At 34.9% G+C, this 27,523-nt stretch overlaps 1 protein-coding gene across 1 annotated transcript in view; it reads right to left on the reverse strand.

Moving 5' to 3' along the window:
* Nucleotides 1–25,824, reverse strand: part of LOC148955655 (uncharacterized) — a 93,694-nt gene extending 67,870 nt beyond the window's left edge. Inside the window, exon 1 of the mRNA XM_089103325.1 lies at nucleotides 25,768–25,824. Coding sequence (XP_088959451.1) covers nucleotides 25,768–25,785 — 18 coding nt within the window. The 5' untranslated portion in view covers nucleotides 25,786–25,824. The remainder of the gene's footprint in view (nucleotides 1–25,767) is intronic.
* Between the last annotated feature and the right edge of the window lie 1,699 nt (nucleotides 25,825–27,523).

A 27,523-nucleotide genomic window follows, 5' to 3' on the forward strand; every position in this document is an offset into this window, starting at 1 on the left:
ACCAGCTGCCCAGTGTGTACATACATAACGGACATTTATGGAACATTTTGTCATGTGTTGACACTCTCACTACTACAATGAAACTGAGCTAGCAACAACAAAAGTTGTCTGAGATAGAGAGAGAGAGAGGAGTAAATCATCCTTGAGCACCATCTTTTTCAGGAAAAAAAAGACCTAATTTTCTAAACTAATATTTAAAAGCATATCCACAATATCATTTTGCCATGTCGTTATCAATATATCAATAAATTGGGTAAATGCATTTGGACCACGACGTAGAAGCTTCATACAATAGTCTAATGATGGAGAATAAGTTTTCATTATATCAACAAGCATTCCCCGAGAAAATATCTTCCTTTGAATAGACAACTCTAGAAAATTATTATCTAGGATCAAATGTTTTTCCATAAGAACCAGATTCCTCATGATTCGCTCTTTCTCGAATCTATCCATTTTTTAGAGTCCTAACACTCTCACAACCAACTTCAGACTAACCAGAATTTCTTTTTGTACTCTAGAAAATATACGCTAGTCTACTATAGAAAGAAAAAAATATCATTGATTTAGAAACATTTTTATTGAACATAATTACAATAATAATATTCACTGATGGATTTTATTCTCATCAATATATTTCGATAGGACATCTAATGCTGACCGAAGTTTATTTATATGGAGAATATTCCCTTTTCCAGCAAAACATAGTTGCTCCTCCTGCTTAAACTTGCTTAATGATATCACGTATCTAGCATACATACTATCCCATTCAAGGCATTGTCTACAGCCAGCGGTTATTTCCACAGCTACATTGGGTACTCGTATATCATTGCTGCTGCTGCTGTCGGTTCCATCATTAATCTCCAATAATGTAAATGCACCACTCATTTTTTCTCCATTAATATCCTCTCAAATAAACTGTTCTCTCTCTGATTTTAATTCTCCTACTAATATAAACTAGAGTGAAAATTACTTCTTATATTTGAATCCAACTACTAATGAAGTTACCGTATATGCAGTAACCGCCGCTCTCTCTCTCTGTTTGACCCCAAAAAAATGGGTGTTACCTTAGAAAACCCGTCTGGTAAGGCATGTACCGTTCGTAGTAATATGTGATTGACCCGTGGTAAGGCATATTACGCAATCACTGGTGAAAGTGCATACACCCTTACTACTATGGTCGCAAACCCGGAACCTGAGATTTGCAAGCCTCCTCGTGTATGCCCAACTTCCAGTTCCTTTAATAAATTCATGAATCAGCTGCTGACTGTTAGAACTAGCGGGCTACTTAAATATCCCACAGGTATGTTTTATAGGCCAATTCGAGGCCGTTGGTTATATCAACAGGCTTTTTGTAGATTCCTCTTGGAAAGGCCATCATAAAGTGCCATATGGGGCTTTTGTGCACCATTTCTAGATTTGAAAGGCTGGGAAGCATGAAAAGGGGACCGTGATAAACTCCATAAGTTTTAATGCGCGTCCCTTTTCTAAAATTTCTACATAAATTTCACAATAATTTGAAGATTTAACGGACCAATATTTTTAAATATTAAGTCAAATTTTAAGAATTTCATACAACCCCTCAAGTATGACAGAGCGAAGCCAGTATAAGATAAGGTTATTCTTCTTTACTGTATTACGGCCCCTAAGGCACATTAAATATATCTAGATATGTGTACTGTGCCCTAAGTAGAAAGCTATCTTATACTCGTGTCCCTACACCAAATATGGGCATAGAGTCCCTAGGGAGAACACCTGTGCTGTCAGTCATTAATCAAATTGTTTCCGGGGAAGTTAATTAATGTCTGACAGATGACGTCAAGTTAATTAATATCTTTGGAGTTCAACCAGAATTGATTCCGGGGCAAAGTTTAGATCACACGTGACAGATGATGTCATGGTTGATTGATTTGACACGAAAGGGGAATTAATTTGTTGTTTCTAAGGGGAATTATTGATTCACGAAAGGGGAATTAATTTGTTGTTTCCAAAGAGAATTATTGCCGAGCAAATATCTATTAATGTCTTTGGAGTTCTACGAAGAGAATTGTTTCCGGGTGAATGTATTGATCTTAGCGATGAAGTGATTAGCGCGCGAAAGGGTTTCCCAGTAATTTCAAATGTGAAAGCACAGAGATGTCAAAAACAAAAGGAACTCACTGAAATTACGTTTAGGGATTATTTGGGTGAAACCGTTTTAGACATTTTAGGGAATTATTTCGGCGAAACAGTTAGAGACATTTTAAAAGATGATTTTAGAATAGGTTTTAGAAGAGAATTTGAGAGTGAAACTCTGTGGTCGTTATATTAAACAAGTTGTATTTGAACAGTGTCGTGATATCCTCTACCCAGACGCAAAAGGCAATATTCCCTAAACCCCAACCCTCAAGGAAGACCCCCGCTCCGCAAAGGTGCCCCCCGCACCCCAAAGGGTCCCCGGAGCTACCATTTTTTAATACTTTCTTAGGCTTTATAATATCTTTTCAGAACAAGTTATTTTCTTAATGTCCATCCTAAACCCATTTTACAAGTTGAAGTACCCATCCTTTTCACCCACAACTTTACTTTACAGCCTTTTGAATGCTCCAACACCAAGCAATACTTTTCAAAGACATTTCAGAGCAACTTCTTTTCTTAATGTCCTTCCTAAACCCATTTTACAAGTTGAAGTTCCCATCCTTTTCACCCACAACTTTACTTTACAGCTTTTTGAATGCCCCAACACCAAGCAAAAATTTTCAAAGGGCATTTCCGAACAAGTTATTTTCTTAATGTCCTTCCTAAACCCATTTTACAAGTTGAAGTTCACATCCTTTTCACCCACAACTTTACTTTACAGCCTTTTGAATGCCCCAACACCAGGCAATACTTTTCAAAAGGCATTTCAGAACAAGTTCGTTTCATAGTGTCCATCCTAAACCCATTTTACAAATTGAAGTACCCATCCTTTTCACACACAACTTTACTTTACAGCTTTTTGAATGCGCCAACACCAAGCAATACTTTTCAAGAGCATTTCCGAACAAGTTATTTTCTTAATGTCCCTTCTAAAACCATTTTACAAGTTGAAGTACCCATCCTTTTCACCCACAACTTTACTTTACAGCTTTTTGAATGCCCCAAGACCAGGCAATACTTTTCAAAAGGCATTTCAGAACAAGTTCCTTTCTTAATGTCCCTTCTAAACCCATTTTACAAGTTGAAGCATTCATCCTTTTCACACGTAACTTTACTTTATAGCTTTTTGTATGCCTCAACACCAAGAAATACTTTTCAAAATACATTTCAGAGCAAGTTCCTCTCTTAAAGCCGCTCCTAAATCCATTTTACAAGTCGAAGTACCCATATGTTTCACCAACAATTTTATTATACAGCTTTTTGGATACCTCAACACCAAGAAATACATTTCAAAAGGCATTTCAGAGCAAGTTCCTTTCTTAATGTCCCTTCTAAACCCATTTTCCAACTTGAAGTACCCATCCTTCTCAACCACAACTTTAATTTACAGCTTTTTGGATACCTCAACACCAAGAAATACCTTTCAAAAGGCATTTCAGAGCAAGTTCCTTTCTTAAAGTCCCTTTTAAACCCATTTTCCAACTTGAAGTACCCATCCGTTTCACCCACAACTTTAATTTACAGCTTTTTTGATACCTCAAAACCAAGAAATACCTTTCAAAAGGAATTTCAGAGCAAGTTCATTTCTTAATGTCCCTTCTAAACCCATTTTCCAACTTGAAGTACCCATCCTTCTCATCCACAACTTTACTTTACAGCTTTTTGGATACCTCAACACCAAGAAATACTTTTCAAAAGGCATTTCAGAGCAATTTCCTTTCTTAATGTCCCTTCTAAACCCATTTTACAAGTTGAAGCATTCATCCTTTTCACCCCCCACCTTTACATTACAGCTTTTTGGTTACCTCAACACCAAGCAAAACTTTTCAAAAGACATTTCAGAGCAAGTTCCTTTCTTAATGTCCCCCCCAATTTACTTTACAGCCTTTTGGATGCCTCAACACCATGAAATACCTTTCAAAAGGCATTTCAGAGCAATTTTTTTCTTAATGTCCCTCCTAAACTCATTTTACAAGTTGAAGCATCCATCCTTTTCACCCACAACTTTACACTACAGCTTTTTGGATACCTCAACACCAAAAAATAATTTTCAAAAGACATTTCAGAGCAAGTTCCTTTCTTAATCTCCATCCTAAACCCATTTTCCCACTTGAAGTACCCATCTGTTTCACCCACAACTTTACTTTACAGCTTTTTGGATACCTCAACACCAAGAAATACCTTTCAAAAGGCATTTCAGAGCAAGTTCCTTTCTTAATGTCCCTTCTAAACCCATTTTCCAACTTGAAGTACCTATCCTTTTCACCCACAACTTTACTTTACAGCTTTTTCCATACCTCAACACCAAGAAATACTTTTCAAAAGGCATTTCAGAGCAATTTCCTTTCTTAATGTCCCTTCTAAACCCATTCTACAATTTGAAGAATTCATCCTTTTCACCCACAACTTTACTTTACAGCTTTTTGGTTACCTCAACACCAAGCAATACTTTTCAAAAGACATTTCAGAGCAATTTCCTTTCTTAATATCTCTTCTAAACCAATTTTCAAACTTGAAGTACCCATCCGTTTCACCCCCAACTTTACTTTACACCTTTTTGGATGCCTCAACAGCAAGAAATACCTTTTAAAAAGACATTTCAGAGTAATTTCCTTTCTTAATGTCCATTCTAAACCCATTTTACAACTTGAAGCAGTCTTTCTTTTTACCAAAAACTATACTTTACAGCTTTTTGGATACATCAACACCAAGAAAAACATTTCAAACGCCAGTTCAGAGCAAGTTTTTTTCTTAATGTCCCTTCTAAACCCATTTTAAAAGTTGAAGCAACCGTCTGATTCACCCGCAACTTTACTTTACCGCTTTTTGTATACCTCAACACCAAGAAATACTTTTCAAAAGACATTTCAGAGCAAGTTCCGTTGTTAATGTCCCTTCTAAGCACATTTTACAAGTTGAAGCATCAATCCTTTTCAACCCCCCCCACTTTACTTTACAGCTTTTTGGATGCCTCAACACATGAAATACCTTTCAAAAGGCATTTCAGAGCAATTTTTTTCTTAATGTCCCTCCTAAACTCATTTTACCAGTTGAAGCATCCTTCCTTTTCACCCAAAACTTTACTTTATAGTTTTTTGGATACCTCAACACCAAGAAATACTTTTCAAAAGGCGTGTCCGAGCAAGATACTTTTTTAATATCCCTTCTAACTTCATTTTACAACTTGAAGTATTCATCCTTTTCACCCACAACTTTACATTACAGCTTTTTGGATACCTCAACACCATGAAATACTTTTCAAAGGGTATTTCAGAGCAAGTTCCTTTCTTAATGTCTCTTCTAAACCCATTTTACAAGTTGAAGCATTCATCCTTTTCACCCCCCAACTTTACATAACAGCTTTTTGGATACCTCAACACCAAGAAATACTTTTCAAAAGGCATTTCAGAGCAATTTCCTTTCTTAATGTCCCTTCTAAACCTATTTTCCAACTTGAAGTACCCATCCTTTTCACCCACAACTTTACATTACAGCTTTTTGGATATCTCACCACCAAGAAATACTTTTCAAGAGGTATTTCAGAGAAAGGTACGCTCTTAATGTCCCTTCAAAACACATTTTACAAGTTGAAATACTAATCTTTTTCAACAAAACTTTACATTACAGCTTTTTTTGATGCACCAAAACAAAGATATACTTTTAAAAGGCATTTCAGAGCAACTTTTTTTCTTAATGTCCTTCCTAAACCAATTTTAAAAGTTGAAGTACTTATCTTTTTCAAAACAACTTTACATTACAGCTTTTTGGATACCTCAACACCAAGAAATACTTTTCAAAAGGCATTTCAGATCAAGTTCCTTTCTTAATGTCCCTTCAAAACCCATTTTACAAGTTGAAGCATCCATACTTTTCACCCACAACTTTACTTTACAGCTTTTTGGATACCTCAACACCAAGAAATACTTTTCAAAAGGCATTTCAGAGCAAGTTCCTTTCTTAATGTCCCTTCTAAACCCATTTTCCAACTTGAAGTACCTATCCTTTTCACCAACAACTTTACTTTACTGCTTTTTGGATACCTCAACACCAAGAAATACCTTTCAAAAAGCATTTCAGAGCAATTTCCTTTCTTAATGTCCCTTCTAAACTCATTTTACAAGTTGAAGCATCCATTCTTTTCAAGCACAACTTTACTTAACAGCTTTTTGGATACCTCAAAACAAAGAAATACTTTTCAAAAGACATTTCAGAGCAAGTTCTTTTCTTAATGTCCCTTCTAAACCCATTTTCCAACTTGAAGTACCCATCCGTTTCACCCACAACTTTACTTTACAGCTTTTTTGGATACCTCAACTCCAAGCAATACTTTTCAAAGGTATTTCAGAACAAGCTCTTTTCTTAATGTCCTTTCTAAACCAATTATACAAGTTGAAGTACTTATCTTTTTCATCACAACTTTACTTTACGACTTTTTGCATACCCCAACATCAAGCAATATTTTTCAAAAGGCTTTATTATGCCCTTTCAGAACAAGTTCTTTACGTAATGTCCTTCCTAAACCAATTTTACAAGTTGAAGTACTCATCTTTTTCCCCACAACTTTACTATAAGGCTTTTCGAATAACCCAACATCAAGCAATACTTTTCAAAAGGCTTTATTATATCTTTTCAGAACAAGTTCTTCACGTAATTTTCTTCCTAAACCCATTTACAAGTTGAAGTACTTATCTTTTTCCCCACAACTGTACTTTACGACTTTTTTGCACACCCAAACATCAAGCAATACTTTTCAAAAGGCTTTATTATATCTTTTCAGAACAAGTTCCTTTCTTAATATTCTTCTTAAACCAATTTTACAAATTCTAAATTTTTTCTTAGTAGATAGAAAAAGCTATAGCATACTTGTGAATATTTTCCCGGAAGATAAAAAGTTCTAGTTCAATGTTTAATTTTCTCAACGAAGTGAAGAAAAGTTCAAGTTCTATTCTGAATTTTCACAATGAAAAAGAAATTAGTTATTGATCATTTCTATTTTTCCAAATAACATAAATATTTTCCAACTTCAAAATGGACACACACACAAACTTACACACACACAAAAACTTACACACACACAAAAACTTATACACATACAAAAACCTACTCACACACACAAAAACTTACACACACACACATAATCCTACTCACACACACAAGAACTTTATTTCAGAGCAAGTTCCTTTCTTAATGTCCCTTCTAAACCATTTTACAACTTGAAGTACCCATCCGTTTCACCCACAACTTTACTTTACAGCTTTTTGGATACCTCATCACGAAGCAATACTTTTCAAAAGACATTTCAGAGCAAGTTACTTTCTTAATGTCCTTCCTAAACCAATTTTACAAGTTGAAGCACTTATCTTTTTCACCACAACTTTACTTTACAGCTTTTTGTGTACCTCAAAACCAAAAAATACCTTTCAAAAGGCATTTCAGAGCAATTTATTTTCTTAATTTCCCTCATAAACCCATTTTCCAACTTGAAGTACCCATCCGTTTCACCCACAACTTTACTTTACAGCTTTTTTGGATACCTCAACTCCAAGCAATACTTTTCAAAGGCATTTCAGAACAAGCTCTTTTCTTAATGTCCTTCCTAAACCAATTTTACAAGTTGAAGTACTTATCTTTTTCACCACAACTTTACTTTACGACTTCTTGCATACCCCAACATCAAGCAATACTTTTCAAAAGGTTTTGTTATGCCCTTTCAGAACAAGTTCTTTACGTAAGGCGAGCTTACGTGCGCGCACGTAAGCTCGCCTAAATTAACCATAAAAAATGAAATAAAGCTATGTCGACTTTGCATATTTTATTCAACATATCCAACAAAGGATGCTGAAAAAGCATTTATTCACTCTGATATTTAGATTTTGTTATTTATAATTGTTGTAACTGATAACTGATGTTGATAAAAAATAAATTATTCACTCTGACACTTAGATTCTGTCAATTTTATTCGATGTATCTGACAAAAGATGTTGATAAATAAAATTTATTCACTCCAACACTTAGATTTTGTCAATTTCATTCCCCATGTATCCGAGAAATGGATGTTGATATAGAATTTAATCAATCTGATACTTAGATTTTGTGAAATTGTTGTATTGACTGTCTAGGAAGCGACTTCAATCGATAAGGAATGTTAATAAAGAATTTGTTCAATTTTTTTTCCATAATTTCCTGAATTAAATTTCTGTATTGTGTATCCAAGAGGTGAATCCAAGAAAGAGTTTGTTACTTACTTACCTACTTAATTACTTACTTACCTACTTACTTAAAAATTTTTCATAATGACATAATAACATATCCAACAACGGATGTTGATAAAGAATTTATTCATTCTGATAGCTAGATTTTGTCAATACTATCCCATGTGTCTGATAATAGATGTATGCAAATTCCTTTCCTTACATCTCCAATTTTTTAATAGACATTCTAAACCTTTGATATGCTAGCTTACTCTAAAAATAAGGAACACAAAACAAGGTAATACATAATATATTTTTAATGAGATAATGCTATGTAGAATATTAATACAAAAATATATTATGATGCATTATTAATATCAATGGTTAACTTTGGACATTTTGAATCTGTTCCATAAAATAGTTCACCATGTTCTCTCTTAATATTGTAACTATTGTCTTCTCTCAGTTCGTAATCAGTAGATTAATCACTATTCCAAATAGAGTCATACACAGTTTTTACTGGTGTCTCATCAACAGCCTGAATATTCTTTTTGTCTTTGATATTATTTGGTTCATTGACTGTTTGATCAATGGCAGCAACGTTTACTGGTGCTTTGTTTTTAATCGATTCATCTTTATATTCCATAGTGATATTTTCTGACAATGGCCTTTTTATTTTTCTGGTAATTTCACTGTCCATTGTCGCATTATTTTTACATAGATAACAGTTTCGGCACGTAGACAAGATGTGGCTTACGATATTAGTAGAAGAGTAGGCCTTTCTTTTTTGGACATTCCGTTGAATGCTAATACCCGAAAGCTGACGATTGGATGTATCAGTAGGTAGTGTGTCACCTGCAACAGTAGAAAGGAGTTGTCCTCTATCATCAACGATTATTTTTATGTTGGCATTCTCTTTGAGTGCAATCATCTCTGGAGATCTCAATCTCGCATAACCACCAACATAAGAGTTTAATTTTTTCGGTATTCCAAAGAAATTTAATTCCTTACTGTCATGACAATGCATGCATACATTTCCAATAGTGTTACCGCTTGTACTTGTTTCATAGTTTAAATACTTCTCCTTGTCAGCATTCAATGCTACAATAACCTTTTTATGTGAACACACTTTATTAAAATGCTCCATCTTCACTTTTTTTTAAAGATATGGCTTATGTGTTTATCGTTCCACTGCGTAAGAAATACTGATTTAATACATGCAATATACTAGGAAGTGTCAATAACTGGATCATAGAATACCAATAGGAAAGCCACATCGTATCTCTGACCAATAATAGAGTACAATTGTTAGAGTCGTAGGCATATTTTGTCATTTTAAGATACGTACAAAAAAAAAAATAAAAAATAAATAAAGTTGAATAATTTCGAAGTTTTAAAAAAAAATAGTCTATTTTTATGGAAAAAATATTGAATTATAATCATCAGTCCTCATCCTTATGAGTATCCAAAACTGGACTTAAGGTTAAAATTTGAACTAGAGCTTTTTATTTTCCATAGTTTTCTTACAAGAAACTAGATTGTAGGGTCAAAAACCCTTATTAGCTCAGATTTTACAGAAAGAGTTTTATTTTTCCATCCAAAACTAGACTTAAGTTTCATATTTGAAACAGGGAATTGTATTTTCCATAATATTCTTATAAAAAACTAGAGTTTACGGCCAAAAACCCTTATTAGCTCAGATTTTACAGAAATACTTTATTTTTCGATCCATAACTGGACTTGATTTTCACCTATGAGCCAATGAATGGTATTTTCCATAATTTTCTTACAAAAAACTAGAGTTTACGGTCTAAAACCCTTTTAACTCAGATTTTATAGAAATGTTTTTATTTTTCGATCCAAAAATAGACTTAAGTTTCAGATTTGAACCAGAGAATTGTATTTTCCATCATTTTCTTACAAAAAACTAGAGTTTACGGTCAAAAACCCTTTTTTTAGCTCAGATTTTACGGAAATAGTTTTATTTTTCGATCCAAAAATAGACTTGAGTTTCAGATTTGAACCAGAGATTTGTATTTTCCATAATTTTCTTACAAAAAACTAGAGTTTACAGTCAAAAAACCCTTTTTAGCTCGGATTTTGTAGAAATAATTTTATTTTTCGATCGAAAAATAGACTAGAGTTTCAGATTTTAACCAGACAATTGTATTTTCAATAATTTTCTTACAAAAAACTAGAGTTTACGGTCAAAAACCATTATTAGCTCAGATTTTACAGAAATAGTTTATTTTTCGATCCAAAAATAGAATTAAGTTTCAGATTTGAGCCAGAGAATTGTATTTTCCATAATTTTCTCACAAAAAACTAGAGTTTACGGGCAAAAATCCTTATTAGCTCAGATTTTATAGAAATATTTTATTTTTCGATCCATAACTGGACTTAATTTTCACCTATGAGCCAACGAATTGTATTTTCCATAATTTTCTTACAAAAAAAACTAGAGTTTACGATAAAATACCCCTATTAGCTCAGATTTTACACAAATAGTTTATTTTTCGATCCAAAAATAGACTAAAGTTTCAGATTTGCACCAGAGAATTGTATTTTCCATAATTTTCGTACAAAAAACTAGAGTTTACTGCAAAAAACCCTTATTAGCTCAGATTTTATAGAGATTGTTTATTTTTCGATCCATAACTGGACTTAATTTTCACCTCTGAGCCAACGAATTGTATTTTCCATAATTTTCTTACAAAAAAAACTAGAGTTTACGGTCAAAACCCTTTTTTAGCTCAGATTTTATAGAAATTGTTTTATTTTTCGATCCAAAAAACTACTAAAGTTTCAGATTTGAACCAGAATCCAACTCTTGCATTTCATGACAGAAATTCAACATGCAATCCCTAGATCATGACTCTCAACTATTTGAAAATGGAATAACCGATTCAATGTTTTCAAAAAATCATGGGGTTATTGTTTTGGACTTGTCAGGCACACAGGATATGAGTCTAGTACGAACAGTCAATGTACGTTTAGAGTGTAAATTTGCCTATGTTCTGACTGAGACTATCACGCTAAGATCACTGAGTCAATTTGAAACCTATTGGGAAATCACAACCGACGGCAGTGTTCTACTAGACCTAGCACCATGAACACAAACCAAATAATCAACGTTTTTAGTATGGATCCATACAGGTCCCAGTATAAGTCCTATTGCCTACTTCCGGACTTCATTGAAAAAAATCCAAGTGTTAACAATACCCTAATCATTGTCAATAGCAGTCCATCGACTATGAAGACCGGCCATTGGCTATGCATCTTTCAAACAGCAAAGAATATTGAATTTTTTGATCCTCTTGGCCTATCGTATAAATTCTACGCTCCATACATCAGCAACTTTATTGAAAGCAGTGGGAAAACCATGATTCAAAATCAACAAAGAGTACAGGATATAACGACTAAGACATGTGGCTTTCATGCACTACTCTTTTTCATGTTCAGATGTCGTGGCTACACCTACAAGCAGTTTCTCAAAATCTACGTTGACTTACCTCGATTGAACGACTTTCTTGTGGAGAATGCACTTTCAAGTGTATTTAATATTAATTTTATTGTCCTAAGAATAAAATATTCTAAAACTGTATGTGATAATGTTTATTAATAAAAATTTATATACATGATACAACAACTTTTCTACCCTTTAGATTTCATCCACTACTAGATATTTGTCGACAACAACTAGTGCAGGTAGATTATCTGAATTCACAGTGTACTTATACTGATGTACTGCAATGTCAGGGTCGCATTTTCTACAGTAGAGTGTGACTTCACTCTTGTCATATCTCTTTGTATAGTCAATGATACTATTCTCATTCATTCTATAGAATTCACATATTTCAATTTGCTTACTTGAAGCAATTTCACAAATAGTGTCCTCAAGTGTCGAATCACATTCCGTCACTGCCAAATAAAAATCAGTGGGCTTATAATCATAACACCTATTGTCTTCACAATGATACGTAGAAAATATATTCTTTTGATGTTCCAACAGTTTAATTGTTGACCCTAGTCTTCCTCCCAGCACAATCTAAAACCATGACGATACCAATCTCGTAGAAATAGACTAAAATCACGGTTAGGATTCTTTCCAATCATACCGGGATATGTATTCTCCCACTGATTACATTTATCATAGTGACAATTGGAGCGTAGGTGACCGCTAGGATGAGAGTCACACACCTCTTCAAGACAGGAATTACAACCTTTAATTTGTACAGCATATCCTCTATGCAATTTACACGGGTGGCATAATCTACACTTTTCATCATACTCATCAATCATTGTGCAATTCTCACCCGATGACCAGCTGCCCAGTGTGTACATACATAACGGACATGTATGGAACATTTTGTCATGTGTTGTCACTCTCACTGCCACAATGAAACTGAGCTAGCAACAACAAAAAATTGTCTGAGATAGAGAGAGAGAGGAGTAAATCATCCTTGAGCACCATCTTTCTCATGAAAAAAAGTCCTAAATTTCTAAACTAATGTTTAAAAGCATATCCACAATATCATTTTGCCGTGTTGTGATCAATAAATTGTGTAAATGCATTTGGACCACGACGTAGAAGCTTCATGCAATAGTCTAATGATGGAGAATCAGTTTTTATTATATCGACAAGCATACCCCGAGAAAATATCTTCCTTTGAACAGACAGCTCTAGAAAATCGTCATCTAGAATCAAATATTTGTCCATAATAACTAGATTCCTCCTGATTCGCTCTTTCTCAAATCTGTCTATTTTCCAGAGTTCCAACTCTCTCACAACCAACTTCAGACTAACCAGAATATTTTCTAACCTAAAAAATATACTCTAATATAATATAGAAAGAAAAAAATAACTTTGATTTAGAAACAATTTTATTGAAAATAATTACAATAATAATATTCACTGATGCATTTTGTTCTCATCAATATATTTCGATAGGACATCTAATGCTGACCGAAGTTTATTTATATGGAGAATATTCACTTTTCCAGCAAAACATAGCTGCTCCTCCTGTTTAAATTTGCTTAATGATATCATGTATCTTGCATACATAGTGTCACATTCAAGACATAGTCTACAACCAGTGGTTATTTCCACAGCCACATTGGGTACTCGTATATCGTTGCTGCTGTTCTCAGCTCCTTCATTAATCTCCAGTAATGTAAATGCACCACTCATTTTTTCTCCACTAATATATTCTCAAATAAACTATTCTCTTTGAATTCAATTCTCTTACTAATATGAGTTGTAAAGAAAACTATTCCTTTTATTCAAATCTCAATCATCAATCAAGTTATCGTATATGGAGTAACCTCCGCTCTCTGATTGGCTCATAAAAAACGGATGTTACCTCGAAAAAACGGTTCGGTTATGTTACATAATTTCGTGCATGCCCCCAAAACATGTTTGACTACTTTATATCATATCAGTTTTTTAAGAATGTACACGTGAACTCATGACGTACATTCATTGTGCAATTGACAACAAAAACAGAAAAAAACCTGTTTGAGGACATTATATTATTACGACCAAACTCTCAAAACATGCTTGACCATATTATACACTGCCAAATAACTAGTCTGGTAATTTGCCATGGAAAGGTGCCAGGGAATGTAAAGTGATGGAAATACACCGGAAGGAACACAACCTACGCAAATTCCATATGTACTTACTACTAACGTAATTTCAGTGAGTTCCTTTTGTTTTTTGATATCTCTGTGCTGTAACATTTGAAATTACTAGGAAACCATTTTGCACGCTAATCACTTCATCGCTAAGATCAAAACATTCGCCCGGAAATAATTCTCTTCGTAGAACTCCAAAGACATTAATAGAAATTCACTTGGGAATAATTATCTTAGGTAACAACAAATTAATTCCCCTTTCGTGAATCAATAATTTCCCTTAGAAACAACACATTAATTCCCCTTTCGTGTCAAATCAATCAACCATGACATCATCTGTCACGTGTGATCTAAACTTTGCCCCGGAAACAATTCTGGTCGAACTCCAAAGACATTAATTAACCCTTTCGTTCCCACCGATCACAATTGAGGACAAATCTTTAATCTTTCATCCCAGAACACAGTGAAAATATAATGAAATCACTGACATGCCATCTGTTAGAGAAGTGTCTTTCAAGTATTTCACCTGTACACAGTATCGCCATCTAAGGTAAGCCATGCGTTCTAGCCCGATAGAAAGTCTCAGGTAGGTCAAACATCAGAAAGGTAAGAATTCTTCCTTTTATAAATTTTTTTAATCTGATTAGGGCTGGATTTGGAAGTCTGGGATTTTTGCTGTAGAAAATTATGTCATTAAACTTTCCTTAGACAACTGTTACATCATCTTTGCAACTCTGGGTTATCAGCACATCGCCATTGCGTTTTGTCCCCGTTTGTGGACGCTGGGATACAAGGGTAGTTGAACCATGACACTGTAGTAGTGAATGTCAAAGGGACATCTAGGGGTCTCTTGTTGTTTTTACGATTTCTGTTGCTAGAGGGCACCAAGGTATTCGATAAGCACATGTCCTCGTTTGTGGACAATGGGAAATTCAGAGTTCCATGCACGGTAAGACCGGAAAAACAAGTAAAATCGTATCCATGGGATCGCATCATCTCGAAGGAATAAATTTCCAAATGGGGATAAATCCATTTATTTAGACAGTGAAAAAAACAGGTACAAAAGTCCAGATATTTCGATTACATATACAGTAATCGTCATCAGTAGAATTACTAAAATAATATAACTGAAACTAGCATATTTATATACAAAAAAAAGTAACTTTTCAGGTCATTCACAAAATAATTAACTTCCGGCTTATTCACTGGATTATTTTCAGAGAAAATTCACTGACAGAGTTCATTCAAAGTCTCGATGTAAATTTTCTTCTTTAATATTGCCCAAACGTAAAATAAATTTGTAATAAAGATGGCAAAGTCTTCTATGTCTTCTAATTGCAAAAGAAATGTTGAGTTTATAGTTGTGTACTTGGTAGGTCTTATTTCCCCATATGTACGATGTATCGTGATGTAACACCTTTAAGTAGGCATTCCCTTCTTAGACCACACTGCCGTTCTATCACAAACGAACAAATTTCCAAATGGGGATAAATCCATTTATTTATACAGTGAAAAAAAACACTGTCAAAAAAATGTTTTTTTCACTGTCTAAATAAATGGATTTATCCCCATTTGGAAATTTATTCGTTTGTGATAGAGCGGCAGTGTGGTCTAAGAAGGGAATGCCTACTTAATGGTGTTACGTCACGATACGCATCATCTCGGAAATCCGAAATCTGTGAATAATCGGCATAGTGTTTCTTTCAGGAATGGAAAGACGAAAAAAATCAGTGCTGCAGATTGCCTTGTCGTCTTTGACGATCTCGATGTTACTGATCTTTCAAGCGAAGAAGATGACAGCGATCCCACATGGGATCAATCTGACTTTCCAGGAAATGCAGAAACCTTCTACGAGCTGCTTGACGATCAAGAAACGGAACTCGGCTGTGAATTCAACGGTGCAAGTGAAAGCGATACAGTCGCTGCTGTTATTGAGGATGTTATTTATGGATCTGCAAGTGCTCATATCTCTGAGACCCCAGCTGTAAGTTCTAACAATGGAAGCAAGCGAAAGGGTGTTTGGAGAGCTGCTGACCATCCATTAGCAGGAGCGCGACCGACCTTCCAAGCAGACCGTGATGAATTGCTGCCAGACATTCTATTGCTGAAGGAGCCAGTAGAGTTTTTCATCAGACTTGTCCCAGATGCCTTGATCGAGAAAATTGCTTTCAAATCTACCCGCTATGCTGTTTCATAAGGTAGCAGTTTCAACGTTTCTGTACATGAAATGAAGCTCTTCCTGGGGATAAACCTAGTAATCACTTACCTCAAATACCCGCGCCTGAAGTGGTACTGGAAATCTGACGAAGCAATGCGGATTCCGATTGTTGCTGATTCAATGTCTCGCAATCGTTTTGACAAAATTTCCAAATACCTTCATTTCAATGAAGCGCAGAGTGGGGAAAATGATAAATTTTTACCGGTTCTTGACGTTTTGAAGAGTACATTCTGACAAAATGGTCCTCTCGAAGAACACCACAGCATAGACGAAATGATGATACCCTTCAAAGGTCGCTCCCAAATGAAGCAGTACATCAAATCCAAACCCAAACCTTGGGGTTTCAAATGCTGGGCTCGAGCTAGTTCTTCGGGATACATCCACGAGTTCGAGATGTATGAAGGAGCTGCGGTAGGGAAAGAAACGTTTGGATTAGGCGTTGGTGGTGATGTCGTTGCTCGTCTTTCCCAGAAATTGACTGGAAGAGGTTATAAAATCTATGCTGATAACTTCTTCACCTCAGTTTCGCTAGCTAAGTATCTCGCTGGAAATCAGATTCATCTCGTTGGGACAGTCAGACAGAATCGAATCGCAGAAGCAGCTTCCAAGCTGAAGCCAGAAAGAGAGTTGAAGATTGAGGGTCGTAGAGCAAGTTCTGTCGTCACAAATAACAATGTCACAATTTTGCACTGGTTTGATAACAAGATCGTCCACACCATTTCCACCTACGCTGGTGTCAAACCTCAAGATGAAGTCAAAAGGTGGTCAAAGAAAGACCGAATGCAAGTACCAGTGAGGCGTCCATATGCCATTCAAGAATAAAACAAATCAATGGGAGGTGTCAATCTCATGGACTATTTCATTGCTTTGTACCGCCATAACCGGATAGGGAAAAAATACTACATGAAGGTCTTTTGGAACTTCGTTGACGTTACAGTTGTAAATACGTGGATTCTGTATAGTAAGGCACAAAAGGCAGGGATGGAAAAGCACGATTTAGACGCTGGACTGAAAGAGCTTGGCCTATTGGAGTTCAAGGCCAGTGTAGCAAGAACTTTGATCAACACCGGGAAAACTAGTTTTGCAGCATCTGTTAGACCTCGCGGGAGACCGTCCCATTCACTATCGGTTTCTCAGACACGAAAACGAAAGTATAATTGTATTGTTGCACCGAAGATTTACTATGACGGACTGACTGGCCACTGACCTACCAAGACGAATGCCACCAACGCAGGACGCTGTTCGCTAGAGTCGTGTACTATCAATTCGCGGATAACGTGTGTGAAATGTGAAAAGGTTTTGTGCCTTGAATGTTTTGAGAGTTTTCACACACCCTAAGTGTCAGTTTTTTGTAATTGAAAATAAATAGATGATACTTTTGTTCGCAAATAATTCTGCTGGAAATTGTGAAAAATTAGAAACCTTAGTTCCCACCATCCACATATGAGGACATATTTTTTCTTCACCACCAAGCCTTGATGCAAAGATGCAAGTAACACCACTAGAAAGAGCGCATTTTTCTCTCTCATAAATGACTATTAAAAAAAATCCTACCAACTTTCTTAAAATTCGGGACTGAAAGGGTTAACTTGACGTCATCTGTCAGACATTAATTAACTTCCCCGGAAACAATTTGATTAATGACTGACAGCACAGGTGTTCTCCCTAGGGACTCTATGCCCATATTTGGTGTAGGGTCACGAGTATAAGATAGCTCTCTACTGCCCTAAGGAGAAAAGCAAATGGTCCGTAATCAACCGTCAAGTTAATCTGCAATCTCGATTGATTTGTTTTTCAGAATGGCTATGATAAATAGATATATGTGAGTAATTACTTTTCATGAGATTAGTCGCTGGCTGGTCTCTTCTGAAGGAATCATGCTATACAAAATATTATAAGTAATGCTTTTAGATTCCTTATTTTACGCTCTTTCCAAATATCATGGTTGATTTTTTAGCAATGCGCCCAATCTCCTCCCCTGATGGTCCTTACTTTCAGTTAGAAAAACTCGTTTTTTTAAAAGTTAAATTTAAGACCGTTTTTAAAATCAAGCCTAGGCCTAACAAAAGGATGACGTGGGGCGCCGGCCCCATAAACCTATGGTCTATTGTATATATCAAAAATAGTTGGAAGCGTCCTAATTTTTCAGTTTTTCTGCTTGAGAATTAAAATGTTGGATTGTAATTAAAATTTTGAACAAAGTTTGAATATTTAGTCAAAATTTTTGATGGACAGTAGTTTCGTTGAATAAGTCCTTAATAATTTTTTGCAACAAGCCTATGGCTTCCTCCTTTATTGAATAAAGTAAAAATAAATAAATAATATCTTCACTACAAAATATTTGGTGGACGGAAGGCGGTATCGTTATTCATGTGGAGGGGAATCCTGCGTGACTTTTGGTGTTCTATGAAGCTGCAGCTATCACGACATCTGCGATAGGCTTATCTGAAGCTCAAATACATTGTATACATACGTTTAAATACATTGAAACGTTGTCTATAAGTAGGTAAAGAGAAAAATTACCATTTAAAATTGCTAATAACAAAGCCATTGCTAGCACTCCCCCCCCCCCCAAAAAAAAAAATTTGCCTGGCGAGGCACGTAATGCTTCACCTCTCCTTTTCCATTTCTGTGATGGTAGGCATGTGAATGCAATATTTTATACTACTTAGAGAAAGATTGTTGCAATGGAAGGGGAACTATTACCCTCCTCCAACCTTAGCACCAATAATAAAAGCATAGATTACAGGTTTTCTCGGGAAGAAGGAGGGATCAGATATAAATTTATCCCCGACCCCCTCCTGAAAAAATCGTTTTATGTTTATCTGAAAGCTCAATGAGAGTTCGCATATTTGGGCATTAAAATGCATTCTTTGAGCAGTCTGCCCCCTCCCCTCCAGCAATATGACCCTCCTTCATAATAGATGATGCGTAGTTGCTCATCTACGTGTATGATTTTACGAAATATGAAGCAGATCAGTTTGGTTTAAATGAATCTTTAAAATAATTGTCAGAAACACTTTTTGCGATAAGAAGAGAGGTTCATGCCTACCTCCACCCTACCCCTATCTATATTTATCTAAAGGATCGTGAAGAGTTAGACAATTTGGGCTTTAAAATGGGCTCTTTTAGGCATCAGCCCCCCTCTCACCTACGCAATGACCCACCACCCCTCCTTCATAATAGATGATGCGTATTTATACATCACGAAACACAATGTCACAAAAAATCAAGTGAGTCAACCTAGTTAAATTAAGCATTAAGATAAACATCATATTAACCATATATCTTGTATGCACTACGTGACTTTTCACGTATGATGCTTTTGAATCAATTGGCTACCTCAGAATTTACAGTCGATAGCAACTTGGTCCTCTTTGGGGCAAAATTTTAGTGTGGTGCCATGAAATGGCACAAAACTCTTTTTTTCCCGTGGCACAATGTCTTTAGTTACTTTAAAAGAACACTAGAACTTTTAATTTCCGTTTGAATGATCCCCCTCCTTAACTTCTATGACCATTGGTCTGATACGGTCGTCCTTGGGAAAACACAAAAATAAAAACAAAACAAAGGACAAACGAATAAATACGCATCTATGATGTTTCTTCTGGGGGAAAAACATAAGATGTGTTGTGTGGATAGGAGCTTGAAACCTCTAAAACAAGGTTCTCTTATATGCTAAATTTGATGGTGTGATTTTCATTAAGATAGCTTAGTTGTTGGGAGTATTTCCCCCTTTTTCAAAATTAGGAAAATTTTCCCAGGCTCATACCTTTTGATGAGTAGCATTGGACTTAATGATTTTTTAATATATTTGCAATCAGCATAGAAAAAATTCTTTTGATCTATTAATTGTCAATAATGATAACACTAATCTTCGTGTAATAATACTAACTACACATCTTAAATTCTCTTTATGTCCTTCATGCTTCTAAAATTTGTATACATTTCATAAAGGATAATATTTCCTAAGTAATTACTTTTTTTATGTAACTCAAAAATGCCAAGAATGATATACCCCATGGACTCTTTATGTGAGAGAATTACTGATTTTTTTAATGGCAAGCTTAAGAGGAATGCGAAGTTAAACCAACTTTTAAAACCCTGCTGTAACAAAAACGTCATGTAGACTTGTTGACCTGTTGACTATGGTTTCTTTGCCTAAGTTTCACGCGGATCTTTTTGTAAAGTTTATTTTGTAAATTTTAAAAACTTAACAAAAGAAAAAAACAAAGTTCCTGATGAAAATGGATTGAAATTCATAAATATTACTGCTTTGCAATTTATCCAATATATTCTTTTAAAACTTTTTCAAAGGAACTAACTTTTATTATTCCCCTATATTTGAAGAATTCCGATAAAACAGCAATTTACTGAAAACACAAAACCGACGCAGCAAAACAAGATTAGAAGCAGAAAAATTGTTCAGTAGGTCGCAGAAACTAAAAGACTAATTTGTATAATTCTCTATAGTTTTTAGTGGCCATAAAATCAATAAAATAACTGCACAATTTTAATTATCTAAAAATCTCAAGCAAGCCTAGTTTTCTGTAAAGCAATAAGTTTTCAAAATTCTACAAATACACGGAAATATCACGAGCCAGTTTATCTGAAAAAGTTTTTCAAAATATGTTACATAAACTGCAAAGCAGTAATTTTGTTCGTCTTAGTTTCAACTCAACTCTTAATTTTCATCGGAACAACTTCAAAATAAGTATGTAATACACAAAATAGTATATGTAACATAATAATCAAAATAACTGGAAAGAACTAATGAAAATAAATTGAATGTTTAATATATAATGATATTAATTCCAGGAATTCTTAGCAGTTCAAGATTGAAAATTTTATTTAAATGTTTTACTTTTATTGTTTTCAAAATTGTTTTATTTTTCAATGTTTTAATTATAGATTGTTTAAAATATATTTAGCTGTCAGTAAAGTGCAAATGACAATGGGTTAAAAGGTTTACGGTTAGGAGGTGGGAATTAGCCAAACTTCCGTTTGCATTAATTTTTATTCACTTTGTGTTTGACTTGAGAATTTTTACTCGTTTTAGCTATTCATTTATATTAGTATATGTTATCTTTACGTTTTATGTGATTATTTATTTTAATTCCTGTTTCTTTTTGGGTTTCTTTATTCATTAACAGTAATTTTTGGTCGCCGGAAGTTTGAATTATTGTGGGGCTTTATTTCTGCTCGTCTCAAGCTTTAATGTGGTTCTTTACTTTTCTTTATAAAACGTCTTCCTCGGAAAGTTTCTTTTAAAATTAGTTTCTGTTCGTTTTTGACAGCCAAAGGTTTATTATTGGTTAATACTGCATAATAAATATTTCTCCACTTTCTGAGGTTTTCAGCTTAAGAATTAAAACATAATTATATTTAAATTCTTAAGTTGCATATGGGGCTCTGAGCGTTGGTTTTGATTATATTCATTACTATATTGTATGAATTGCATTCAATTTGAAATTTAGGTTTGGAATGGCTCTTGTACTAAGATTTTGATTCAACAGTAATTTATGGACAGTGTACCCAAAAGATCCTCCTGGGAGATTGTCAAAATACTACAAACGCGTGAAAACGGTATGGAAGAATGAATCTTTATCAGAGGTATCACTCAACTCTCTTATTTCTGACTCTTTAAACTCTTTAATTGGTGACTTTGACCCACAGTTTATATAATTATCCAGTAAGTTTACCGCAGATGATTTCTGGCTCTTCATTCTCGGTGCGAACAAAGAGCTCCTCCCACTTATGTGTGCACTTATTGGTGAGCCGGCCAAGTGGTTTTGTCAGTACTTGTTCCGTAGGTGATTATTCTTTGTCTACCCGTGAAAAGATCTAATGCCGCTTATGTTTATACGTTCTCTGGAGCCCTCGCACCTCGCGTCCGGGTTTTTATAATGGGTGAGATAGGGAAAAATCATACTGCTAATTATATAAACTGTGCTTTGACCTGAGCATTTGCAACGTGTGGTGAAGAAAAGGTGTCATTCAGACAACATTGATACGCTCAGTATCTTGTTCAACATCCGGCCGAGCATTTCCTAAAAGCTTAAACTATATATTACTAGTTGCTCCTGAGACATTGCTTATGCATCCTTTCAACATTCAGGATGCACACAGTCTCTTTTGATTAAGTTCAACATCATCATCAACAAAGTCTGAAAGTTTCAACTCAACACCCTTAATTGCGCCTTATATATTGCACACACTTGCCATTTAACATCCTGGATGCACATAGCATCTCGTGATTTAATTCAATATCGCATCTACATTTCCTGAAAGTCTCAACTTAATAATCTTAGCATTTCCTGAGATATTGTATCTACGCCCTTTTGACAACTTTGACGTACATAGTGTTACTAGTTTCAACACCCTCTCCCCCCTCTCCAACATTCTCTGAAAATCTCAACTTAATACCCTAAACTGTTCTTCAGATATTGAGGACATACCGTTTTGACTTAGTGGATGCGTATAGTGTTTTTTGATTTGGGTTAAAATCTTCCTCAGCATTCCCTGAAAGTCTCAACTTAATACTCATAGCCATTCCTGGGATCAATATAGACCCACCCTTTGAACAACCTGGATTCAGCTAGTGAATTTTTATTTAGCGCAACATCTCTCCAGGAGTGGATCCAGGATTTTAACGCAATCTTACGTTAACTAAGTAAATTACACTACTTTAGACAACGTTAGGGGTGAGCACCCCCCTCGCCCTCCCCCTGGATACGCCACTGCATCTCTCTCAAAGTTGTCATTAAGTTCAACTTCCTACCCTCAGCAGTTCCTGGTATATTGCAGATACGCTCTTTTAAGCACGTGAATACACATAGTCTTTTGATTTAGTTCAACACCCCCTCAATATTCCCTGAGATATTCATCTCTTTTAATTTAGTTCAGTAGTAGTAGTAGTAGCAGGGATAGTATTAATCGTAGTATTAGTAGTAGTAACAGCAGTAGAAGTGGTGATTCCGACCCCAGAGGTAGAGTTATTACATCTTTTGACGCTTCTGAACAAAATGTCCTAACAGTTTAAATTTAATATTATGGTAGAAGATAGGCCACGGGTGCAGGTAGAAGAAAAGGGCAGCTGAAAAAGGCTGGCTTCTCCCTAATCACTTTCGACTCTTAAAAAAGGCACTGAGACTTTAAATTACTTATCCAATGAGCCCCCTTCCAAGTTTATAGGACCACCTCTTCCATGTGAAATGGATGGGAAAAAAGTTTTTTTGCCCTTTTCTAATTATTTGTGGGACCCAGATTATATTTCTTTTATTTTTCCTTATAAAGCCTTCCCTTTGCCAAAGAACTTATGGATATAAGCTTCGAACCAATCAGGAAAAGTGTTTTGTGGCCCTTTTTTTGGCCCCATTTTTTAGGGGAGGACACTGTCCCGCGAAACAGTTTTTTTTCAATTCGACTCTTATTGACCCAAGACGCAACGGCTTAAATTTTCAAACTGGTCGAGGCTATAAGTTTTTCAATTCGTTACCAGGAACCCTTGCCCTCCCCCTCCCACAACTTAATGTGTTATTATTTTGACCTAGAGTATGTTCCTTAAAATTTTGATCCCCTGGACACCCAAGATCAAACATACCCTCCTTTTATTAATATAAAGCCTGTCCGTAACATACTGGTAATTTGTACAGACCCTTGCCCCACGGACTGTGAGGGTTATATTTCCCGGGAGGCATATTCACTCGACCTTGTAACTATTCTAAAAAAATGTTTATCTTAAAATTTTGATCGGACGTCTTGAGGGATGCGGAAGGACGAGTGTCCAGAAAGGGCTCTGGAGGAGGATAGTTGCCTCCAATCACTTTCAACTATTTAAAAGAGCACTAGAACTTTCAACTTCCAATCTAATTAGCTCCTTCTTAAGTTTCTGTGATCACCTCTTCCATCCTTAGTGCCAGGAGATGGAAAACTACTTAAATAAATAATCAGCGGGTGACACATGGGTCTTTACTCAGCATTACTGAGCTGTCTATGAATTTTCAGATTCAATATGGGCTATATACTAAGGGTAGCTGAAGGGAACTTGGCAAAATGAAGGAAAATGCAGCCTATCCTAAATTTCAGCATGGTAAAGCACGAAGTTTGAAGTTTAAATTATTCAAACTAAATAATTAAATCTGACTTAATCAATTATACTTAATCAAAATTTAATTATTATAATTTAAATTAAATTTTAATTAAGTTTAAAATCTAATTAATTTTATTATTTCTAATTTAATTAAATCAATTGCATAAACAAATTACTCCTTTTATGTACATTCTTTAAAGGAAGCTAAGTAGGTTCAACCTTATTTGTAAGTTCATTCGAAAGTCAGGTTTGCCAGATAGGAAAGATATGCAACAGATGTAGTTAAATGAAAAAAAAGATAAACGTAAGGAGATGAGTCCCGGGACACTTAATTTAGTCAAAAGTTTCTCAAGATGATAATACAAACACGTAGGTACAAAGCCTGTTCTGATTATCTGGAGAATTTAACGCCCTGATAGGAGGAGTTGAAAAAAAAACTACTTTGTTCGATGCTATACATTCATCCCAAAACGAGGGTCTGATTGTTTTTTTTTTCTTCTCAAAACTACCCGTCTGTTGCTTCAAGGGAAAGTAGGTTTACGTCTATTAGGTAGGTTTCATGAAACCTACGTAATAGACTAGTGACATGTTGGACAATCATGATGTGCGAGGTGCCATACACGATGTTCTATACAAATGAGATAATTTGCTTTTAATTTTAACTAGAAATAAGACAGAATAAACTAGAAAAATAATAAACACACTCACTAAAACAAATCGGCATCAGTAGTGTTTATGTCTCTTTCTGAAGGGAACATAATAATAACAAAATTTCTACTTCATTTATGTAAAAAACCCTATATTTATTGGATTTTCTTAGTTACTTCCAGTTTAACTGGCAGAGTAGCTTTCGTATTTTCGGCATTAGGGGAGAGGGGGACTGGATGCATTAAAACTGGGAGTGACTCTAAGAATCAATTTAGAAGAAATTGTCTGAATACAAAAAAGTGTGAATTTTATAAACGCAGTACTTCCCTCAGGGGCGGACATAAAATCCACTGCTACCACAGTCTCTGGTAGCTTTCCCAAATTAGAAACTTCAATAAAACAACTTCAATTAATAATTAAAGCAATCCTATGTCAAGACTCCTTTCTAAAGAAAACACTTTAATTACAAAAGATCAATAACACCCGATAATCCAAATGTAATAGTAGCTATCATGTTAATCCCATCTAACCCCCGCCCGCCCCCCAATAGAGCCAATTATACCCGTAGACTATATACGAAATTTTAGTGATTCTACTGGTTTGCAATGTTCTTGGTACTCACTTCTCATCAACAGTAGAACAAAATCCGATAGTTTGCCTAATCAGTATGACAAAATGAGCAAAGCTATCTAAATAGCCCAGGGGAATGAGAATTATATTTGGAAAGAGTGTTTGGAAAGAGTGTTTCCAAAGCTATCTAAATAGCCTATTATATTTGGAATGAGAATTAAGAAAGAGTGTTTCCTTCACAAACCAGGTCTTCGTACAAAATTTCCGTAATAAACAGTTTTGTGAGTTTGCATCACCTGTTTTAGAACAATCATTTCTGTGTTATCCAATTCATATCTCAACGTTTACATCACAGCCACTAACACCTATCTGCTACAATTTTACTTTCACAGTAAATTGTAAACAACCGAAAAAGCGATTAAGTGTGCGGTTTTTTGTCTCATCCTGTAATTAGTTCACCGACCATGAACAAATCTAGGCCTTTGGAAGGTTAATAATTTTTTTAACCAATTAAAACTTATTCCCAAATAAAGCTTGGTATTGACAAGCATCATAAATCTTTTCTTCAATTAGGACTTATCAGCCATGATTTCAGTTTGGAAGAACTGAAACTTGCTTGGAGGGGGACAAGAGGTGCCAATTGACTAAAATGTGTAGGGGGAACCTGTTAGCAAATGTAAGGGGGAGACAGTTTTCTTATTTAATTTTTTTTTTCAGTGGAATTTTTTTCATAAGAAAAAGGTATTTTTCAATGAAAACATAAAAAAATGTGTTTTAAAAATCTACGGGAGAGGACAAAAACATTGGGGCATCAATGGGAATCTCTTGAGGGAGTGCATTATTCCAGCCATGAATTGCCATACAAATCTCTTTTTTATTGCCCCTTAACGCTAAAAAGCTGGTTCAACCCAGCAGTTATAATTATTTGACTTGTGGATTGTTTGGAGCAAGACGAATATCGCAAAATTTTCATCAGGTATGTTTTGGGAAAAGGGCGTTTGGACGGGCTGGGTGTGATCTTTGAGTCAAAAGGACATCCAGTTGAATAAAAGTCTTATGAAATTATGTCCTCACCTTGGTTTCAACATGATATTCCACATTTATCACTGTAAATTTGCAATAAGTTTTGCAATTATCACAATAAATAAACTATAAAATAAAAAAATACAATTTCATAATAACAGGAGTGCAACACCGAACGCAAGTTCTTTCAACTGAAAGTAAAAAGCGACATCAAAATTTAAAACGAACAGAAATATTGGGGGCGACACTCATCATTGGGAACTCTTGAGAGAGAGAAGTATTCCACGCCATGGCATTCCAGCCATGAAATGCCATAAAAATCTCTTTTTAATTGCCCTTTAATACTAAAAAGCTGGATTTTCATCGAAAATCATGGATTTTAACCTTTTTCAGACGAAGGATCGCTCGCAGTGTATTCGATTTTGAGGTTTAGCCCCCAATTGCTTTGTTTATTCTTGTAAACACATTATAAACTTGAGAATAAGTTTTTATTTTTGTTTTAGTCCTATATGCAACGATAAAATATTACTGCCTACACAAGAAGAGGAATTCAAAAGAGAAAATTTAAATGGAAAGCAGATGATACCTCATATAATATGGAAAATAATTTACCTGACCATATCCTTTTGAATAATTTAAAATAACATAATATAGACGTGTATCAAGTTAACTTTTTTTCTAGATTAGAACTGATTGTGTTGTATTGTTTCGATAAAGTTACTAAGTTTTACTTTTTAATAATTATTACGAGCCTAGTCCTTATTTTTATACTGGGTTACATTGTGGACTTGCTATGACAATTCGATTTTTTCAATTTTATTTTATGTGTAACGATAAGAACAAGTGCTGCCTGAAAATGAAGAGTAATTCAAAAGAGAAAAGCAGATATTACCTCACATAAATGTTGGAAATAATTTGAATCATTAGATTAGCAACCTGGGATCCTCAGGAATAATTTAAATAACCAATTATAAACGGGAGTTAAATTAATTGCTTTTCTGGATTAGAATTAATGGTGTTCCCTTTTTC

This window comes from Artemia sp. Qi Xiang Cuo, chromosome 2 (genome assembly GCF_049724085.1).
Source record: "Artemia sp. Qi Xiang Cuo chromosome 2, ASM4972408v1, whole genome shotgun sequence".
Classification (NCBI taxonomy): Eukaryota; Metazoa; Arthropoda; class Branchiopoda; order Anostraca; family Artemiidae; genus Artemia; species Artemia sp. Qi Xiang Cuo.